Source organism: Telmatherina bonti (assembly GCF_933228915.1).
Source record: "Telmatherina bonti genome assembly, chromosome: 10".
NCBI lineage: Eukaryota > Metazoa > Chordata > Actinopteri > Atheriniformes > Telmatherinidae > Telmatherina > Telmatherina bonti.
The window spans coordinates 30,060,078-30,079,460 of record NC_136628.1 but is presented as its reverse complement, the minus strand read 5'-3'; the positions used below and the strand labels follow the sequence as shown (position 1 = coordinate 30,079,460).

Here is a 19,383-nt window from a genome sequence, read left to right as displayed (position 1 = left end):
TGGAAACTGCCTTTGAATTACAAATGGGTTTTGCAACAGGCTGTACAGTTCAATATCTTGCCTTACAAACAAGTGAATAAAAAAAAAAAAAAGTTCATGTTCCATAATTTCAACATATCTAAATCTTCAAACTTACTTCACCACATGGGCAAGTTTAACAGCTCTACCCTACTTGAAGTCCTTTACAAATTTATGGTTTAAGTTCCTGCTCAAAGCTAATTTTTAAAACAACCAGTCTCGAAGCACATCAACAAATTCAATGCCAAAATTCTTTAAAACTATTTAAATAAGAATTCACACCGTTGTTGACAAACAAGAAGCCTTTATTTTTTTTTTTAAAGTGGAAAACAAAGCCGCTGTTTCATTCATTATAATCCTGATTATGCACAATCAAGTATTGTAAGTGCACAATTTAAATCTAAAGTAATTTAGACAATATGAGGAGTTAATGATTGATTTCCTGTATAGATGCAAGCCTTTGATAAAAACTTCAAACCTCCACATGTGCTGTGATATCATTTCATATTTGGATGAGGCCAAATGAAAGTTAAATGCAACCCACAAAAGGACAGAGAAATGTGGAAAACAAAAGAAAAGATTTAATCTCCTGCACACTTGGTAAGAAGAGACCAAAATGATGCAAGAAGGGGGTGCTGTTAGTCACACACTTACAGGTCTGTAGTCCCTCCTGAGGTCCCACTTTAGAGCAGTATTTAAAGTACACAGAAATGTTCTCTGAAAAGAAATTAGTCTGAAAACCTCTGCATAGGCTTTGCTGGAAAGAACCAAACTTTCCTGTAAATTGTAAAATTCTCTTCAACAAACAGCCCTAATGAGTGACGGTGGGATTATCACTAATAAAATGTAGTGTTTCAGGATTGTGGTGATGAAAGCGGCAGTCAGGTGCTGCAATATAGAAGAACACAGAAGCAGTTTTTGTGTGTCTGAATATACAATAATTAAATGCATTGTACAGTCAGAAGAAGCTGCTTACACATATGAGAGGAAGAAGTTTTAATTTCTTCCCACAACAGAGTGCAAATCAGATGCTTCAAAACAGACTTTTTTTTTTTTTTTTTTAAATCTGGGAAGAGGACTGGATCTTCCCAAAAGCCCCTCCCACCCAATGTACATAAGCCATTTTCCCATTCAAATAAAATAAACATAAGAAAAATTAAACTAGTCAATATGGAATGTGAAGAAATTAATCTTCATGATCTTTTAATCTTTATAAACGACAAAAGTCCTTCATGACAGTTTGAAGAAAAAAAAAAAAGGAAAAAGGTAGACAAAAAAAAAAAAAAAAAAAAAAGTTTGTCAGTATTATCTTCTGCTCCATGTAGAAGGCAGAGAGACAATAATGGTCTGGTGAAGGACTGTGGGAAATGGATGGATGGTGGCTCCAGCCTGGATGTGGAGAGAAGAAGGAGGGGTCTTTACATGCTGTAGCCGAAGCCTGTTGGAGCTGCTGGTTGGCCGTATCCTGCAGGTGCCTGGTAGCCGTAGCCGTAAGCTTGCTGAGGCGGCACAGGTACGCTGGGGCCTGCCGTCAACATCAGCTGGGGTGTTCCTGAAATTCACAGACAAAAAAACTTTAACTCTTTAAATCGATTTAGAATAAAACAGAATACATCCATAAAGTTGCTTTGTCTGTTTCCAATGTAACTAAAAAGAATTTGGGATGGATTATTTTGCTAAAATTTTTGGGCAAGCTCAGATGATCTAGATCACTGCCTGCATTCAGACTTTATTTAGAAGTATTCTTTACTATGCTGAGAGAAGGAGATCATTTTGCCATGAGAGCTTCTAACTTAAAAAAAAAAAATAATACCAACAATCCTTGGCAAAAGAAAATTACAATGGCTTGGCAGATGTCTGTACACTCCAAGTGTATCTGGTTGCTTTTTAGTTTCAGTTTTAAGCTTTTGCATGCAGAACCAAAGGAATCAAAAGCACTCGCCAGAAAACCATTTACTCCCAGTAAAGGTGCTGGAACAAGGAAGTCCAGACCACATAAGTCCAGCCATATTTTAATTATACAAGGAGAATTATGATATTTTATTAGCAAAGTGTATTCTGAACAAACAAGTGTTTCTGTCCAATATTCAAAGCTATGTGATGCTAAATGGCCGGAGAAAACTGTGGATGACCTGAAGGGCAGTTTGGGCAGAAAACTACTCTTGTTACAAATCACATGGAACTGAACACTGACACCACTGAATGCCTGTTACCATAGACGATGGGTTGCGTCTCTGTTGCCTGCTCCTCTTCTTTTCTTAGTGACTCTGAGGTTTCAAGTTTATCAACCTGCATTGGCAAGAAATAAACACAATTACAAAGTTATAACTATTGAGCAAATTGCATGCAGTAAACAATAAACACACAGTGTACATGTTTCAGAAACTGGTTTACAGGTTGTTATCCATCATATTACAAACCATTTTCAGCAGCAACATGTTCTGCTTCAGATGGCCTGACCAACAGAGAGCCACATTTCCAATGTCAAGCAGACAGTCTGAGTTTACTGGTTTAAGTAATTGAGGTGTTCTTGTCGAAGAAACTGAAACAAGTTGTCCAAGATACTTTATTTAGTCCACTATGAGTACATTCAACACCTGGTGCTGCTTGGAGTCCACATGCACCTTTAGTTAACTTAAAGTTTTATGCTTTTGATTGTTTGCACAGTGGTGTCAATGATCAACTTACACAAAGGATTTTCTTGACACTAGAAATTTGAACATCCAGAAACTTGTATAGTTGTACAGAATAAAAGCTTATTGTTATTCTGTCATTCATTTTCTATTAGCTAGGAAATGTATGAATTGGCTTGAATTGATGTGTCTGTAATGTGTCCTGAGACAACATTGTTGTGAAGTGGCACTATAAAAAAATCAAGCTTAATTGAAAATTATTTGCCAATAAATGACAAATAAATGACAGATGATCACTTCTTTTGAGTGTGGTGCCTGAAGAACAATAAGTTAAACTATTTCTTCCCAAAGTTGTGTGAATAAAACCAAGAACTTCTTAGGGCAGCAAGTCAGATGCAGCAGTATGCAGCATGTACATGTCAAGTCCTGACTGAGAAAGCAGCAGCATCTGGATGCAGGTTGTTGGTAAAATAAACACAGAACAAGGCTTTAATCAGCAGGGCACATTGCTTGTCCATGACCTTTCAGAAACACAAAGCTTTCAAAGAAAACATTTTCATGTAAACAAAAACAGTTTCATGCTGTGTGCGTAGCACTGCTACTACTAAATAAGCTCCAGGACTGAGAATGCAGTACAGTGATTGAAAGAGGTGCTTCCTACCATGCAAAGACTTACAGGAAGCCAGACAACTGCTACTATCAAGATGATCAGCATGTTTACACATGCATCCTACAGTAACCAGGTCAAAGATGTTAACTTTTTGCAGAACATATACAGCTTGAGGAAATGCACTTTTTATGTTAGCTTAATATAATCGAGAACTGAAATATTTACCACTTAAAAAGAAAATTAGCAAAATTAAGAATCTAAATTCATGCACTGAAAGTGCAAATGAGGAAAAAAAAGATTAAAGCTATAGTTTAAGGTGCATTTGTCAAAACAATGCTACAGCGTAGTGAAAACACAATATTTATTCTCTTTTTCTAACAATGGCTGCAGTTATACACGTGTTTTATGACGGCCTGTATGCCTGGAACATATAGTATTTACAGATGTATCAGTGCCTCTGTCTAAGTGAGTGCAATCCATGTTGAAGTAAACTCATGCACACTCAAGGCTGCAGTCTCTCAAGCTTAAAACCAGACCAAAAAATGTGCTTTTAAACTTTCACCTGCTCCTTAACTGCATCAACCTGGAAGAGAAAAGGTGCAGCACAAAAAACAAACATGAAGTATTCCTTCGTGAAAAGAAACTAGCAGGACAAGGAACGCAATCCAGGATAAGTCGTTATACAAATTTCTGGGTGTGCATATCACGTCAGGTTTTGTCATTCATTAAAAAGAAACTAGTATATTCAGATTTGGGACACATTACAGACTTAAATGCTGTCAAAATATGTGGAAGGGTCTGGCATTTGTGATGGTCATTGAATAAGCCTCTCCGGTAGGAACACAAACCCAGGCAGAAAAGAGCTGACCCACCTTGCTGAGGTACTCCCTCATGACCTGAATGAAGTATGGCATTGAAAAATCCATGATGTTGTGCCTCCATGCGGTCTCCAGCACTACATCAGGCCGCAGCAGGTCATAGCAGGAGAATAGGCAGGCGGCAAAACACTCCTTCTTGTTTTCCTGCAGGAACCAGGAGAGCAGCTCCTCTGCAAGCTCAATGTCTTTGGACTCTGATGCATATTGCATGGCATCCTGTTGGGTGATAGAATAAAGAAGGTCAGGAACAGACAATACAGACCATCACCTGCAAACAACTGCAACTTCTCTTATGCAGCATCAAGCATCCTTCCTGTTCCTTCCTTCACACCCCTCCCACTGAACTCTGGTTAAGAAGATGCACCTTATAGAGTTTATCCTTCTTGCATAGCTCCACACTCTGTTTCCAGCGGTTGTTGCCCTTGAAGAGGTAGGCAGCAATTCTTCTGAACTCAATGAGTTCATGTTTCTCCAAACGCTGGGCCAATGAGATGTTATCAAAGTTGTCGTAGGCATCTATGGATGTCCTCAGTGCCTAACAAGCAAATGTGCAAATATCAGATAAACAAACAGGGATATTCTTTACCTGAAATGTAACAGCATCACGGTTTAATGTCTGATCCTGACCTGATAGTCCTCCTCGGTGATGAAGAGGTTGTTAAGTGCTTCGTTGACTGATTTGTTGTTGTGGTTCTGTACTGACCGTAGGTAAGGTTTGACCAGTGGCAGTTGTTTAACCTGTTAAAAGACACATCCATCTTACATCAAACCACAGAGAACATGTATATATGGACAAATATTTCTACCACAGTGTGAAAAAAATCAATGAGTACCTTGGTGAAGAAGTTGACGGCACGCGAGTGGTCCAGTCTAGGCGAGAGCACTATGAGCAAATCATTCAGTAACAAAGGCTTGAACTCCAGATAGAATTGGATGGCTTTGTAGTACAGCTCCACATTTGCCACCTAAACAGAGAGCAGAGGGAAAGAGTAAAACTTATTATTTTTGAGGAGAATTCCCACTAATTCAGGATACTAAAGCTCGAGGCACAATCATAATGCTGCAAAGTTATTATAGCACAGCGTTTTATAGCTCAGAAAGATTCAATCAATTACTCTCTAAAGATATTAAACTTCAAATAAGACAATAAATCTGATATCAAACTGAAGAGTACTTTGGTGATGATGTCTTTGAACTGGCTCTCCTTCCAGGCATCTGTTGGATGATTCATCATGGTAATAATGGCATTGTCGAACTCCTCATACTTGTCGTAGAGGAATACCAACTCAGCCCACAGATGAGCCTGCTCTGCTGCTCTCAGGACCTTTGGGATGTTAACTCTAGACCAGAAGAGCTCCAGGTGCTCCCTCATCTTCTGAGGCTTGAACTTGGAGTAAAGAATGGCTAGCTCTGTGAACATGCCCATGTGAGCACGCTCCAGGCCTAGGGCAGCCTCCAACATGGTGATCAACTCCTCAAAATAGCCACGGTCCTGAGAGAACAATGAAGATGACATGTCTTAAAATGTGATAAAACTAAACCAAAAAAGGAGCACGAAGTCTCAATTTTCCATTTTTTCTTCTATATTTTTTAATAATTTGATGAATTTCTCTTACTTGGTAGTAGTTGATCAGTTCCTCGAGCTCGTCAGCATGCACCACAATGTGGAGACCGCACATCTGGGCGAGCCTGAACTCCTGTCCATCCACACAGGCGAAGCACACCTCTTTCCAGGTGCGGGTGCTGTTAGCTTTGCGGGCGCCATCTACAGCAGCCTGGTACTCACCGAGGTGCACCAGAGTTGAAGCCAGACGACCAAAGTTGGAGACATTGTTGTATAGCAGTTTAGCGGCTTCGTACATTTTTTCGTCGTAGCAGCGGTCGCCAACCTGAAAATTAAAAAATAAATAAAGAAAATCTTCTAGCTTTGATGTGACTTATCAGAGGAATTCGGGTTGTGTCAGAGGTAGACTGACCTGTTGGATGTGAGCATTGTTGGGTCCATTGATGAACTCTTCAAGTTCAGCCAGGCGATTTGTTTTGGCCAGGGCAAAGATGAGCTCCGTCTCCACATAGGACTCACGGGCCTTCTTACGGGCCATCTGAAGAAATTTGACCAAGTCCTCCCAGTTTCCTGAAGCATATTCAAAAAAATATTACCTAATTTCTATAACTGAGAAACACGGCCTGAACAGCGATTCATTCTGATAGTGCACTCTCTCTGTGGTTACAACAAAAACTGTCTACAACTAGAGCAATTTGTTCCTTTAATGGGCAGTAGCACCAGAATTTGCCTGCTGAGCAATGGGTTTAAAACGTTTGAAAATGGTTTTTCCCAGCCTGATAATCCACCAATATGTAATGTTATTAGACAAAAAGACTCAAGACAAAATTAATAAAATCAAGACAGCAACTAAAATAAACTCAATAAGCCTTCTTACCACTCTTGTCAGCAGCCTGCACCACCTCCATGTATGCAGAGGGGTCATCAGCTTTGATGTAAGAGTCAATGGCTTCTTTCACCAGCTCCTTTTGTAGCTGAGCCTTGGCCAGCTGGCTCCACACAGCTGGCTCATTGCAGCGCTCTGCAAATTCATAGGCCCGGTCTAGGTTGCCAATGTGCTCGATCAGTACCTAAGGGAGAGGAGGAAAGAAGGAAAATAAAAAGTTGAGTATGACCTTTTATCAGTCAATAAGACTTGTTTCTGCGTTAAGAATGGCCACAAACCTGTACAGCTGAGGTGTTGACATCAAACTTTTTAAAGATGGCAAAAGCTTCCTCGAAGAGCTCATTGCTGATGGCGATGTTTGCGATATCAGGAGCATCATAGTTGTCTAGTCTGCTGATGTACTCCATCACACGTGTACGGTCAGCTTTGATTGCTGTCAGGATCAGCAGATTTTGCAAATTTCTAAAAGGCAAAAATTAAAGAAAAATAAACTTTCAGCAAAGTCACACACCAGTTTTCTACACGATATTTTAATAACTCCTGAATATCCTGCATCAGACCTGTGTTCACTGAAGACAGAGTTATCCAAAACAATCTTCTCCAGCAATTCAATGAGCTCATTGGGTAAGTCTGCAGTCATGAAAGCCTTGACGGTGACCGATACCTCCTCTGGGTCCTGCGTTTCTGACAATGCTGTCTGCACCACCTGATGGAGAAAAAAACAGATGCTTAGATGCAATTGGCAAGGTACTGATTATGATGTATCTTCACCTCTATGCACTATACCTGGTCAATGAGCGGTCGTCTGTAGGGGTTGCTCTCCAGCAGCACACTGGCCCACAGCTCAGGGTCTTTGCGTCGGACAAGGTAGCGAGACAAGCTCTTGAAGAGGGAGTTCTCATTGCAAACCTACCGTGACAAGAAGAAAATTAAAAATACAGAAGGAATTTTTGAGCCCAACAATGAGAATTAGCAGATTAAAACAACGAGAGCGCTGAGAAAAAAAAAAGTATCCATACGTTGATCAGCTCCTGGTCACACTGTCCTCGCTCATACGCCACGCAGGCCAGATGAGGGTCTCTCTTCTCACAGTACTTTCCCACAACACGGCTGTCATAGAATGGGTTTTCCCGCAGGAAGCGCTCAGGGTTGTTATTGCTGTCGATGTAGATCTTTGCTAAGGCATTATGGGTTGCAGGTTCCTCACAGCCTTCATGAATACGAGACTCCAGCCAAGGCAGTAGCAGCTTCAACCTGGGGGAAAAAAAGGAGGATGTCAGAACTCTTTTAGGCTAAGGAAGTTAAAAACATAGTTTAATGCCAGGGAAGAGTTGGTTTTTTTTTGCACTCTTAAGAAAAAGCTTTGGGAGAAAAACACAGCACCTGTTCCTCTTTTCCACCTCAGCGACCAGCTCATCAGTGGAGAACTGCCCCCTGACAACTAAAATCAGGCTTTTGATGACATCCTCGGAGCAGTCCACATCCAACAGCCCACCAACTACAACAGGCAGACGGCTGGGGTTGACCTAAAAAAACATTTACAGAAATCTCACATCTGAAACACAAATTTACCTTCCAATAATAATATATATATGTACCTTACCTTTTGAACATAAATCTCAATGTACTTCTGGAGGTTATTTCGGTACAGGTAGAGGACCAGGTCATGGACAAAGTCAAAACGGTCACAGACGATGATGAGCGGCAGCTGGTCAGTGAGTTTTGCTTCCTGTATTTCACATAATTGGGAGGGGAGGGGGTGGTTTGGGGGTGATAGTAAGATAACATTAAGACACCTCACATAAATTAGTTCATCCTTAGGTTGGCCATATTACTATTATGAGATATTCATCAATATATTTCCTCAATAACATTAACCTTTCTTTGCTGAATCAGAAGGTCCAAATCCAACATTATAAGAAAATATAATGTTTTGTCACTAGCATGCAACAGACTTGCTAATGGATTGGCATGTAGCTTGTAACTGGTATAAAAAGCTAAAAAAAAAAGTATTTTAATAGCTCCTAACAGATATATTGGCCTGTTATCACTGAGCAGGGACGACCAGAAGTCCTTGATTGCATAATGTCGTGGTATGCTGATGAACCGCTGTCACCCAAAGGATTAACAAAATACACTATTACTCTGGAACATGCTGCACAGACTACAAACTCCTAATAAAGGACTACACACTACACATACACACAGACACTTTATATAAGAAGTAGAGGATCCTATCAGCAACTGTGCACAAAACATCTAATGGATTTCTAAGACTACACAAAATTCAGGGGGCTCTAGTTACATCCCAGTAGTGTATGGATTGGTGTATAAACATATACACACGCGCCATACAAATCCATGTTTTAGACCCATGTTTCAGAGAATGGGTTGAGTCCTGTATTGTGAGGGGAATAGATTTACCTGATACATGTCCTGCCATCCCAAAGATAAAAGAGGAAAAGCACAAAAGATGTGTGACCACCATAAGGATTGTTACTAGAATATTTATAACCAATACATACAACCTGTAGGGCTCAGACAGTAAAAGAAATTATTTTACTGCAAATGCAAAAATGTGAAGAAGTCGGGACGATTGGGATTACAAAATTCCATCAAAAGGACATTTTGCCTTTAGACCAACAAGACACAATTATGACAAACTAGATGCAAAAAGCCCATATAAAGCAATGATTTAACAGAGCAGGAGTTGAGAGGCAAAAAGTGAAAAGAACTGTAAAGTGCATGTTTAAATACTTCTCTCATTCCTGCAGCGTTACCTTGAGGAAGTTCTTGACGCGCTCAGGATCATAGCAGTTGCTCTCTCTGCAGATCCTCTCCACCTCTTTGATTTGGCCCGTTTTGCAGGCTGCCTGAATGTATTTGAAGTGAACTTCAGGATCCTGACTGAAGTTTACAATAGAGCCCAGGAAGTAGAACAAACCTGAGGGACACAAAGAAAGTTATTCAAGTGTTCTTACAATCTTTGTGTTTACAAGCAATCCCAGGATGATGACGGCACATCCTGAAAAGATCAAGGGGACATTAAAAATGTTCTCTGCTCTTCCTCTTTCTGAGTTAACTTTTTTGCTCTATGGTTCCATGAACAATAGAGGGAGCTGCATTAGCTTGCCTCCAATCAGTACTTGCCTATCGATTGTACTGCCTCTAGTCTGGCCTAAATGTTTCATTGAAAGTTGGTTTATATCTATTTAAGTACAAGGTCAGAATCGGGACTGAATCTGTGGCTTAACATAATGTTGAATGACCTTAGGCTGAAAAAAAATTCAGGCTGAAATGATGGATTTTTATGTACTTCTCCATATCCTGTAAACTGGGTGTTATGTATAAAACTTTACATATTTTTATTTTGTTTCCTTCCCAACATATTGTCTTTTACTCTTATCTATTTCTATTGTGCAATTTGCCCTGTATAGCGTCTTCCTTCTGTACAGTTATTTATGCATTTGATATATTTTACATTTACCTTTAGTCCTAGTTTTAACTTACTTTAAACTTAACTGTAACCAACGACCATGAGAGCTCTGCACAAGATTTCCAATGTGCTTGGACTGTCAGTTTATGCACAAATGGCAAAATAAAAACCTTGAACCTTTAATCTTTTTTGTGTCAAAGCACACTGGATGCAAGCATGAAGTCTGGTTCCTCACCTTCAAAGCTCTTGAAGGACTCAAAGAGCTCAGTGAGAGCCTGTGTAGTGAGCTGCTCGTGGTACTTTGAGGCCACCTGGACACAGATCTGCAGGTTCTGGCGGATGTTAGCTGAGAGCATGGCTCTGAGGCACTCCAGAGAATCTTCTACAGAAAGTGAGCCAAAGTAGTTCACCAGCCACTGGAGGTGGGAGAGAACAGGTAGACTCCATGATCAGCAATGTTGTACTGACAAAAATACTTAAATGAAAGGGTTTACATTTGCAGTTCTGCACCCTAAAGCAAAAACTGGCCCTGGTCTGCTCTACTGCAGTTCACTTTGATTATGCTGACATTTTCTTTCACCTAATTAATGAATGGTGATAAAAGGCTGATGGATAAGGTCACACCATAATGGTATGACTTCTGATACATGCAAATACCATGAGTACAAGTCTTGTAGACAAAGATTTCATTGTTAGAACATAGAAATTCACAGTGCAGACTATATACAATATCACAACAAACTTTTGAAATATACAGAAAGTAATGAGGTATTACAACTCTGATAATTGCAAGAATGAGATCATCTTGAAATAGGGTTTGCATAACAACATTGAAGCTTTACATGACCTGCACTAATTAAGTAATTACGCCAAGGTTAGTTCTTAATCAGTCTCCACCTCTTAGGTATGACAGGTGGATACATAACTATACCCATTACCAGCTGTACCTGACTGCACAGTTTTGAACCATAAGCAAGGAGAATAGTTTAGTTTGACTGTAAGCCCCACGCATAACTGTTTTGCCAGTGAGAAACACTCACTCTCTCTTATGCTGTCCTACTCAATATGCACGTGATAATCTGCACATTTCATACTCATGCACGATTCTCCAGAAGAAACTCGCATCTTCCAGTAGGTTTACTGTATTTGTTGCACTAAATGGTGAGGACGTGGTCTGTGTACAGAGGTGTACGAAAGCTTTTAATCCTTCTTTGGTCACTCTTGCGCTTCAAGTCTATCTTCTCCTCCTCAGCTTTGATCTTTGATTTAGGCTGTTTTGCTGTGTTTTCAGTAACAGCCAGCGGAGGTGTCCCTAGCTTTCCTCTCAGTGCCCATGCTGTTCTGTTTACAAGATCTGTGGTACACGTGCTAGGAGAGACAGCATTGTTGCTTTGCAACACCTCTCATTTAGCAACTAGCAGAGAAAGCCATTACAGAAAATTTAAAAAGGTATTGAGCATTAGTAGCTTTGACCAACTAAAAAGGTCTGGACTCATCCATTTGTGCAATCAATGAGTACTTTTAAATATATAAAATGCCCACTTTTACTACATTTTACACTGCATAAAAAGGATTGTTCTTAAGATTTTAATAAAAGCAGGTATAGTGCTTTTAAATTCATGTAAATCAATAAATGACTTAAGGCTACCTCTGGATTTAGCAGGTGTGTATGAACCACAGCCCGCTTGATGTCATACAGGTCTGTGTAGTGTTCCAGGGCCCTTTGCAGAAGTCCAGTCTTCTCACACAGCTGGGCGATGTGGGCGCGATCATAATTTGTGAACATTTGGTTGCCCAGGATAGCATCAGCAACCTTCATCCAGAACAAGAAATGTAAAAAAATATATATATAAAGTTAGGGAGAGTAAAAAACATCCTAATTTAACAAATGCAGCAAATAATGTTGATCAACCTGTGGAGCATGCATGAGGTTCATTTCCAGCAGGCGAGTCTGCAGTGGTCCCTCAGAGGGTCTGTTGTTTTTCAAAGCATCAAGGAGGAAAGAAGTGCACTGCTGGATCAGGTTGTACTCCATAAAAACATCCACAATCTGGACAGACACAAAGAAACATAGATAAAACCTCCCTTACCCTTTGGAGATTGTACTTCTTTAGAGGCAGACGCAATGAATGATTGTGATTAATAATCATGATTACAATATTGATCAAAATAATTGATAATTTTATTTTGGTCATAATCGTGCAGCCCTAGTTTAATGCAGTACTTGTTATTGATAACAGTAAATCCTCTTGGAAAGGTTCTTGTTTTCTCACTTCAGCTGCTAACTTTAAGCGCAAAACTGGCTGAGTACAACCTATTTCTTGCTGCAGTACAATTTGACTCCTCTGTTGCACTCTATCCTTAAACTTCTTATCTGCCAGTACAGCACTTTAGGCAACAAAGAAAGCTCTGTCAGCAGTTGACATTTACATTGCTGAGATTCTGCAGTGATCGGAAGTAAAGGAAGAGGTGAATTTCCTTGAAATTACAGGAGAGATGTAGTTCACAGCTGTTAGCTTGTTTTGTGACTGACATTTTGCATCCTTCTGGCAAAATTTTAAGGTTGGCTACTCAATTACAGACTATGAACTCACAAGGTGACTGTGCCCATCATAATCAGGGAAAGATTAGTCTGAGTTTAACTTTAAAGAAAAAATAAAGTAAATTATTAAATTGTAACAAAAAACAGCAAGTCCTACTGAGTATATTAATGTATATTAACAACTTGATTGATAAAGGTATGTGACACCAGTATGAATTTCAGGAGATTCCTCCAGTTTTTCTGACCTGTGTGATGTCAGCCAGTGGCTCCTCATCCTGGACAAGCATCTGTGCAAACTGCAGACCTTGCTCTGGGTTTATCCGCATCACATTTCGCAGCAGAAAGATCCAATCTGGAGTGTAGCCAACCTGAAGCAGACACAAAACAATATTAAACTGCAACTTCCTTTTTAAGACACTTTTCTTGCTGATGACAAAAGAAAAGCCCACAACGAAGCACTGAGATGTTGGTGCAGAGAAAAATCACAACATTTTTTATTTTTTTATTTATTTATTTTTTTAAGGTTAGTTTTGTAAAAAATTACCTTGTAAATATCACATACCTTCTTGGCATAGAGGACAATCTTGGGGAACTGGCCAGTTTCTGCGAAGCACTGAATGACCTTGTTGGGAACGTTGGCCCTCAGGTAGACACTAAGAGCCAAGGTGGGATCCACAGCTTTCACCAAGTCACCCAGTTCCTCTGAACACTCCAACTAAAATGCAAGACCAGTACAATCAGTACTTTCAGGAAATTAAATACAAGTCTTTTTTTTTCTTTTTCTTTTATATACTGCAAATATATAATCCTGCTTACACAACAGTTACAATAATAATCACAGTAATAATAATAACAATGTTAATTATTGTTTATTTTTATTCCTAAATCTGTTTATTTTTAATCCATCTATCCCACTCTGCACTGTTGTGGTATCCCAGATACACCCATAGTTCCTAAAGGAAGTGCAGGAATTCCTGGAATATCAGATGTTCCCATGTAATCCACAATAATAGCCATCCTATATAAACAATCAGCCCGTTCAGGAAGTGCCTCTTTGTATGAGTGGAGGCAAAGATAAACATCTACAATACCTTGTCCTCCTTCAGCCATTTCTCCAGAAGCTGCTTTCGTCCCTGCTGGAGAACAGGCCTGCAAAGCTCCAGAGACTCGAACTTGTTGAGTTGACCTTGGTCTAAAAGGATGCCAAAGTACTGCAGCAAGGGAGAGGTCTGGCCTGACTGGGTGGGAACACCCTGGAAGCGACGAATGGTGTCTGGGGTTCGCAGGATACCCTTAGAGGAGAAAATTCAACTGCACGTGAGAACAGATGTAAAGAGTAGATAAAAGGCACTACTGGTAGTTACTGTATAAGTGAAAGCAATCAATTATATTAACTTTTTGAGCAGTATAGCCGAGCTGAAATGACGTATCAGCCTGCGCTGGGGGTGTTGATTGACTATGCTGGGAATATAAATACCTTTGGTGCATTAGCAGCAACTTTTGCAGCTTCGGAGTAGTTGCCTGCAGCAAATAGGTTGTTGAACTTGCGAGCGAAGAGCTCTTCGGCCCCAGCGAGGTTGTTACGAACAGCCAAGCGGAGCGCAAGATCTGGATTCTGCAGGACGTTGGTGATGTATGGAATGATGTTTTCCTCTTCCACACAGACAGACAGCACCTGTATCAATACAGATCATGCATCATACACTCATTCATTTACAAAAAAATTCAACACCGTTCGTTTGAAGGTCCTCGGTTTTAAAAATCTGTATTGAAATGAACTAAAAATTTTTCTAGTCCCAGATGAATAATTGCAAGTTGTATTGGACAGTATTCAAGCTATGCCCTGCTTTCATGTCAATAATTTGCTTCGCAGGGTGCTCAGACGTATCCATTCAGCTACCAATATACAATCTCCCCTCATAAATGCTGTATGTAAACTACAATATAGATGACATCTGTCAAATTATTTCAATGCTGTGCCACAGATCAGCTCTTTCAGAGGAACACAACTGAGCAATAGCCTCTACTTCTGTTTGGCCTCAGGAAGTAGATGCTGAATGCAAATGTTTTCTTTGCAGGCCAGTGTAATACATGGCTTTTGATGAGGTGGTCTAGCTGCTGATAGAAAAGGAGTCAATGAAAGTCAAGAAAAGAGCAGGATGGAGGGAAAAGGGAGGGGGTGCTGAAGGAGAAAGACAGCTAGTGTTGGCGCCTCTACAAACAAGCCCAGGTGGTCAGTGCCCTGGCTTTAAGTATTAAGGGACACTGACTCACTATAATGTGACGACTAATGGGAAGTAATTGAAATAATAATAAAAAAATGTTAAAAAAAAGCAAAGAAGGTTAAAACAGGTTTCCTAGTGAATATTGTGGGCTCCACACAAGATGTACAAGGTGTTAGTAGAAGTCTGCCAAACCAAGACTAGATACTTATATAAAAAAAAAAAAAAAATAAAAAAATAAAAAAAAAAATCTGGATTTCTTTGTGTTAAAATTTTAAAATAGATTTTTTTAAACCAAAAAAATACTTTTCTTTTTCAAATACATATAATCCATGATAAAAATTTCTGCAATTTTTATTGTTTTTATTGATCTTGTTACTTGCCTTTTGGGGCATTTTAACAGCAGAATTATGATCTAGCAATGATGTTTCCTCATTGAAATCAAGAAAAAAAGAAAAACTTTTTTTGTTTTTAATCTACAAAAATCAGCAGTATTGCAGAATTGTGAGAATCTAAATTTAAATCGAATCGGCACACAAAACATCGGAATCAAACTGAATATACATAAGCATATCTTCACAGTCCTATTAGATACTAACCCAAATTTAGTGTAATATTCACAATGTCAATCATACAAATCTAGTGGTCACACGAGTTAATATTTGAGTGATAATACAGCAAGATCACTTTCAGATATTTTAGCAAACAACTGATGATGGGATTGTGGGAAAAAAAGCTACAAACTTGTTTCAACAACTTAAGACATCTCCAAGCTTCAGATGACACAAGACACAGTATCAGGTGATTTATTGGCCTAGGTAAATGTACTCAAAAAACAGAGGAAAACCAAGTAGAGTCATCCCATGTGGCTGAAATACTGATGACGTAGAAAATAAGGAGGAGACTGAGGGGAAAAGAGTGCCTGCAATAAGAGGATTGAGGGTACCAGGTTGTGCTTCCCACAATATATCATGTGCTAAAAAGGGAGGTGGGCCCTTCCCCCCCCTCTGTCCAGTTAATTTCTCTGTTTTTCCTCCTCTGTACACATTTACTTTACAGACAGAAGTTCAGTCTTTCTCCAATTACCACTGCAGAGCAGCAACAGACCAGATGTTGCACATGGACACAGTGGGGATCAAGTCAAATGCTGAAACTCCCCATCAGCCACTGCCAAGTGCATAGCTATAAAGTGAGTCGCCTGTTGACAACCACAGAAAGTTGTTGATGCAGTGTATAAACAGTAATGATAGAAATTGTTTTGGTAATATTACAATTTTTTTTATATTTCAGCACCTGTCTGGCACATGACATGGCATTGATTTTAGCCTGGAGATAAACAAAATGAATATCTCTGTGGTTGAGCACTATTGCTGCAAAATGGTTCGATTGAGTGTCCACGCAGTAACTTCAGTACTAATGCATATTTAATCCTGCTGTGCTCTTTTTGTGCAAAAGATCAGACAGCAATTTATCAAAATAACTTAAGAGTTTCCAGTCATCTGGTTACGTTTATGAGTCTTCATTAGTTGCACGTATCTTTAGTTATAGAACGAGTATCAGGTTTCCAATTTAGCTGGTAACTAACCCACTCAACAGGGATCACTGAGGGGTGTAGTCAGAAGTCTATTATCTCAAAGATCATTGCCTCTGTGCATGTGTGTGCATGTGACGTCGTACGCACACACATCAACAGACATTTGACTGCCCCAGCATACAGCAAGTATGTCGCAGTTCGGATCAGCTTTCCTCTCCTCACTCAATTATTCATGTGTGGCCTGGCTGGAACATTATTCATTAACTGACTGTATCCAGTTCTTCTCTCTGGTTTAGCTTGACGAAAAAATAAAGTAAGACACAATCGTCTCTGCTACTCTGTGTGAAACTCTACACCTTGGATTATTTATAATGCCTCCTGGCAGACTGAGCTTGCCTGTCAACAGACAAACAAGGGGCCGTGGCTTACATTAGTCAGAAGCCACGACGGATGTTTGCTAACATTTGACTGTATAGTTTAAAGTGATTTTATTATATATGACTAATAGAGACTGTGAAGAAAGTCAGTGTCATCAAAAACTGACACTGAAATAATGGTGCAGCCATGGCTCAGATGAGTGAACAGGAGAGGTGATGAGGACAGGCTGGCATTCTTACCTGTCCCTTTCTGTTGACCCCAATAATGCCGGAGGTGGCGTCATGTGGAGCCGTGACAAAGATGGTTTCTCCACTGATGCGGTTCATGTAGATGCAGGTTCCCGTCTCCAAGTCATACAGATGGATGTAGCCGTATTTGGTGATGAGGAAAACCACATCATGCTTGGAGCTTATCTATAAATAAACAAATGCATAAAAAGAAGGAAGTGTCCATAAATGCTGTACAGTCAAAAAAAAAAAAAAAAAAAAATTAAAAAGAAGAAAAACTTCCTTAAGTTCAAGGAAACATTTTCACCTATTTACAATTATTTAAGATGATAATGTCAGGCTGGATGCTGCTTTAAAGATTTTTTTTTAAGCTTTACCAAACATGTGACAAATCATCTTGTTTTAGATCGTCTGTGCTCAGTGCTAAGTTATGAAGACATACTTGCATGGCCACAGGAAAGTCATTTTGGGCTTCTGGAGGAAAAAAGACATCCACTGCTTTCTTTGGAAAAGGCTGGTTGCCAGTCGGTGGGGTCCCCACTTCAATGATATGCAACTGCGTCCAAAAAACAAAAAGTGATGAGAAATGACCTCACAAGGGGTTTACTATGATCCCAATATTATTAAATCTGTAATCTCATCAGTCATAAACATCAGTCACCTTCCCTCCGGCCTGGCCTCTGACAGCAAAGCAGAACAAAGTAGACTCCTCTGAATTTCCCTCAATCTTAAACTGAGCAAAGCTGGCAGCATGGCCTTCAATGGGCTGCGAAACCTTCCTGTCAACAGAGTACAGCTGCATGGCTCCCACCACTCGATTTTGCTGGAAAAACAAAACCATCACATGTTAAACATACAACATAATGATCCAACACAACTGTGCCCATTGCTCTGCATAGTTCATTTGAACAAGTTATTTATATTATACGTATTTTAAACAATTTAAATACTGACCTCAGAGTATTTAGTATTAAATCAAAGACATCAAGAGTAAAATTACCTGAGCTGAGATACCAATGAGCAGGAGCCATTTCTGCTTGGCATCAGTGCGGTAGTTGATGATCTGGCAGCCTGCCAGGCTGGAGTGACGATCAAAAACTTTCACAGGCTGCGAGTCTCCCTCCATGCTCCAATGGTAGACAGCATTGTCAGTCACAAGTGCAACTGTGTTCAAGGAGATCCATTTCCAGAAGGTGACATCGTCCGTCATGGTGTGCGCCTTCATCTTGCTCTTCATTTCAATGTTAAAGATCTGAAGAGTTTTGGCCGCTGGAGAAGAAAGAATGAGGGCAGGAACCAGGCCAAAGAAGAATTATTGTTACTGCCAAGAGTGCTCGTAAATACACAAATGTAATATTCATTCATAAGAAAAGAGACACCACATTTAATTTGATGAAGAAGATTCAAATTAAAATATAGCGATTTTGCAACAATGCCACGGCGGAAAGGACAGGCGATGGTGAACATGCTGTAGGCGGAAATGGTCTCATTAAGTGTAACAAGAGTAGCATGGAAAGAAGGAACAAATTAAATTATAACCTCCAAAACGGTTGTAAAAGGTGTGATTGTGTCAATCATGTGCAAATAAAGCATATATACAGTACGTTCCCATTTTAAACTATTGCAGACCAAAGAAGACGCAACTGCAGTCTGCCTAATGCTATGTCAAAGAAAATATACAAGATGAAGAAGTTATGAAAAAGGTTTGCAGCCCTTGTGATCTGTGAGAGTGAGCAGTGGTACGCATGCATACCTCACTTCCGTTTTTTTTTTTTTTTTTTTTTTTTATTGAGAACAAGTTTCCCAAACTGTGTACTACATCATGCTATACTGGAAAAAGTGCTTGAAACGTTTGTCATAAATGAAAGCATAAACTGTCATGTATTAAGTCCATGTGGCCACAGCCGTCACAAAGGCAAATCAACCCGGTTGGAGGGAAGAGTGAACAAAAACTAAAGTAATGCATGCTGGAAAGGGCAACTAAATAAAAAGAATACAAACATTTAAGGGTAATTTATGTAGATTCCAGTTAAAAAAGTTTTAAATGATGGTTATTGTTAATTATCTACAGTTAAAGCATGTTTTCTACTGTCAGCAAAACAACAACTAAATGTTTTGTTTTTCTATTTTATAGAGTTTCACTCACCTTAATTTATTGTTATATTAGTCAGGGTTAATTTAGTGAGCTAAAGCTTAATTAAGAAGCAATGTGACTTTTGTTCATTATCAGTAATTATCAACAAAATAAGCATAGCTTAATGTGTTAGCATAACCATTTAGATAATTTTGCCAGGACTGAGTCATACAATCAAATTACAATCACTGTGGTAAATGAACCACTTGCGAGAGTAGCCAAATTTCAACAAACAGGCATCAGGACTTCATGAGTCATGATTATGATAATCAGTTAAAGGCATTTGCACTGCAACTTTCCTTCAGACAGTCAAATGAAAGC

General features: G+C 39.4%; 1 protein-coding gene across 2 annotated transcripts in view; it reads right to left on the bottom strand.

The window, feature by feature from the left end:
* Positions 1 to 311: 311 nt before the first annotated feature.
* cltca (clathrin, heavy chain a (Hc)) overlaps positions 312 to 19,383 on the bottom strand; it is a 30,535-nt gene continuing 11,463 nt past the window's right edge. Inside the window, exons 3-31 of one of the 2 annotated variants that reach the window (XM_079247569.1) lie at positions 17,929 to 18,197; positions 17,590 to 17,751; positions 17,371 to 17,484; positions 16,941 to 17,114; positions 14,045 to 14,242; positions 13,659 to 13,859; positions 13,130 to 13,282; positions 12,813 to 12,935; positions 11,938 to 12,075; positions 11,674 to 11,838; positions 10,261 to 10,441; positions 9,370 to 9,533; positions 8,193 to 8,318; positions 7,973 to 8,115; positions 7,609 to 7,843; positions 7,376 to 7,498; positions 7,150 to 7,295; positions 6,868 to 7,051; positions 6,581 to 6,773; positions 6,116 to 6,273; positions 5,756 to 6,028; positions 5,314 to 5,631; positions 4,973 to 5,104; positions 4,767 to 4,877; positions 4,504 to 4,674; positions 4,134 to 4,355; positions 3,824 to 3,844; positions 2,232 to 2,307; positions 312 to 1,570 (exon numbers count right to left, since the gene is read on the bottom strand). In XM_079247569.1, coding sequence (XP_079103695.1) covers positions 1,437 to 1,570; positions 2,232 to 2,307; positions 3,824 to 3,844; positions 4,134 to 4,355; positions 4,504 to 4,674; positions 4,767 to 4,877; positions 4,973 to 5,104; positions 5,314 to 5,631; positions 5,756 to 6,028; positions 6,116 to 6,273; positions 6,581 to 6,773; positions 6,868 to 7,051; positions 7,150 to 7,295; positions 7,376 to 7,498; positions 7,609 to 7,843; positions 7,973 to 8,115; positions 8,193 to 8,318; positions 9,370 to 9,533; positions 10,261 to 10,441; positions 11,674 to 11,838; positions 11,938 to 12,075; positions 12,813 to 12,935; positions 13,130 to 13,282; positions 13,659 to 13,859; positions 14,045 to 14,242; positions 16,941 to 17,114; positions 17,371 to 17,484; positions 17,590 to 17,751; positions 17,929 to 18,197 — 4,808 coding nt within the window. In that variant the 3' untranslated portion in view covers positions 312 to 1,436. The remainder of the gene's footprint in view (positions 1,571 to 2,231; positions 2,308 to 3,823; positions 3,845 to 4,133; positions 4,356 to 4,503; positions 4,675 to 4,766; positions 4,878 to 4,972; positions 5,105 to 5,313; positions 5,632 to 5,755; positions 6,029 to 6,115; positions 6,274 to 6,580; positions 6,774 to 6,867; positions 7,052 to 7,149; positions 7,296 to 7,375; positions 7,499 to 7,608; positions 7,844 to 7,972; positions 8,116 to 8,192; positions 8,319 to 9,369; positions 9,534 to 10,260; positions 10,442 to 11,673; positions 11,839 to 11,937; positions 12,076 to 12,812; positions 12,936 to 13,129; positions 13,283 to 13,658; positions 13,860 to 14,044; positions 14,243 to 16,940; positions 17,115 to 17,370; positions 17,485 to 17,589; positions 17,752 to 17,928; positions 18,198 to 19,383) is intronic. The other variant, XM_079247570.1, reaches the window with a different exon arrangement.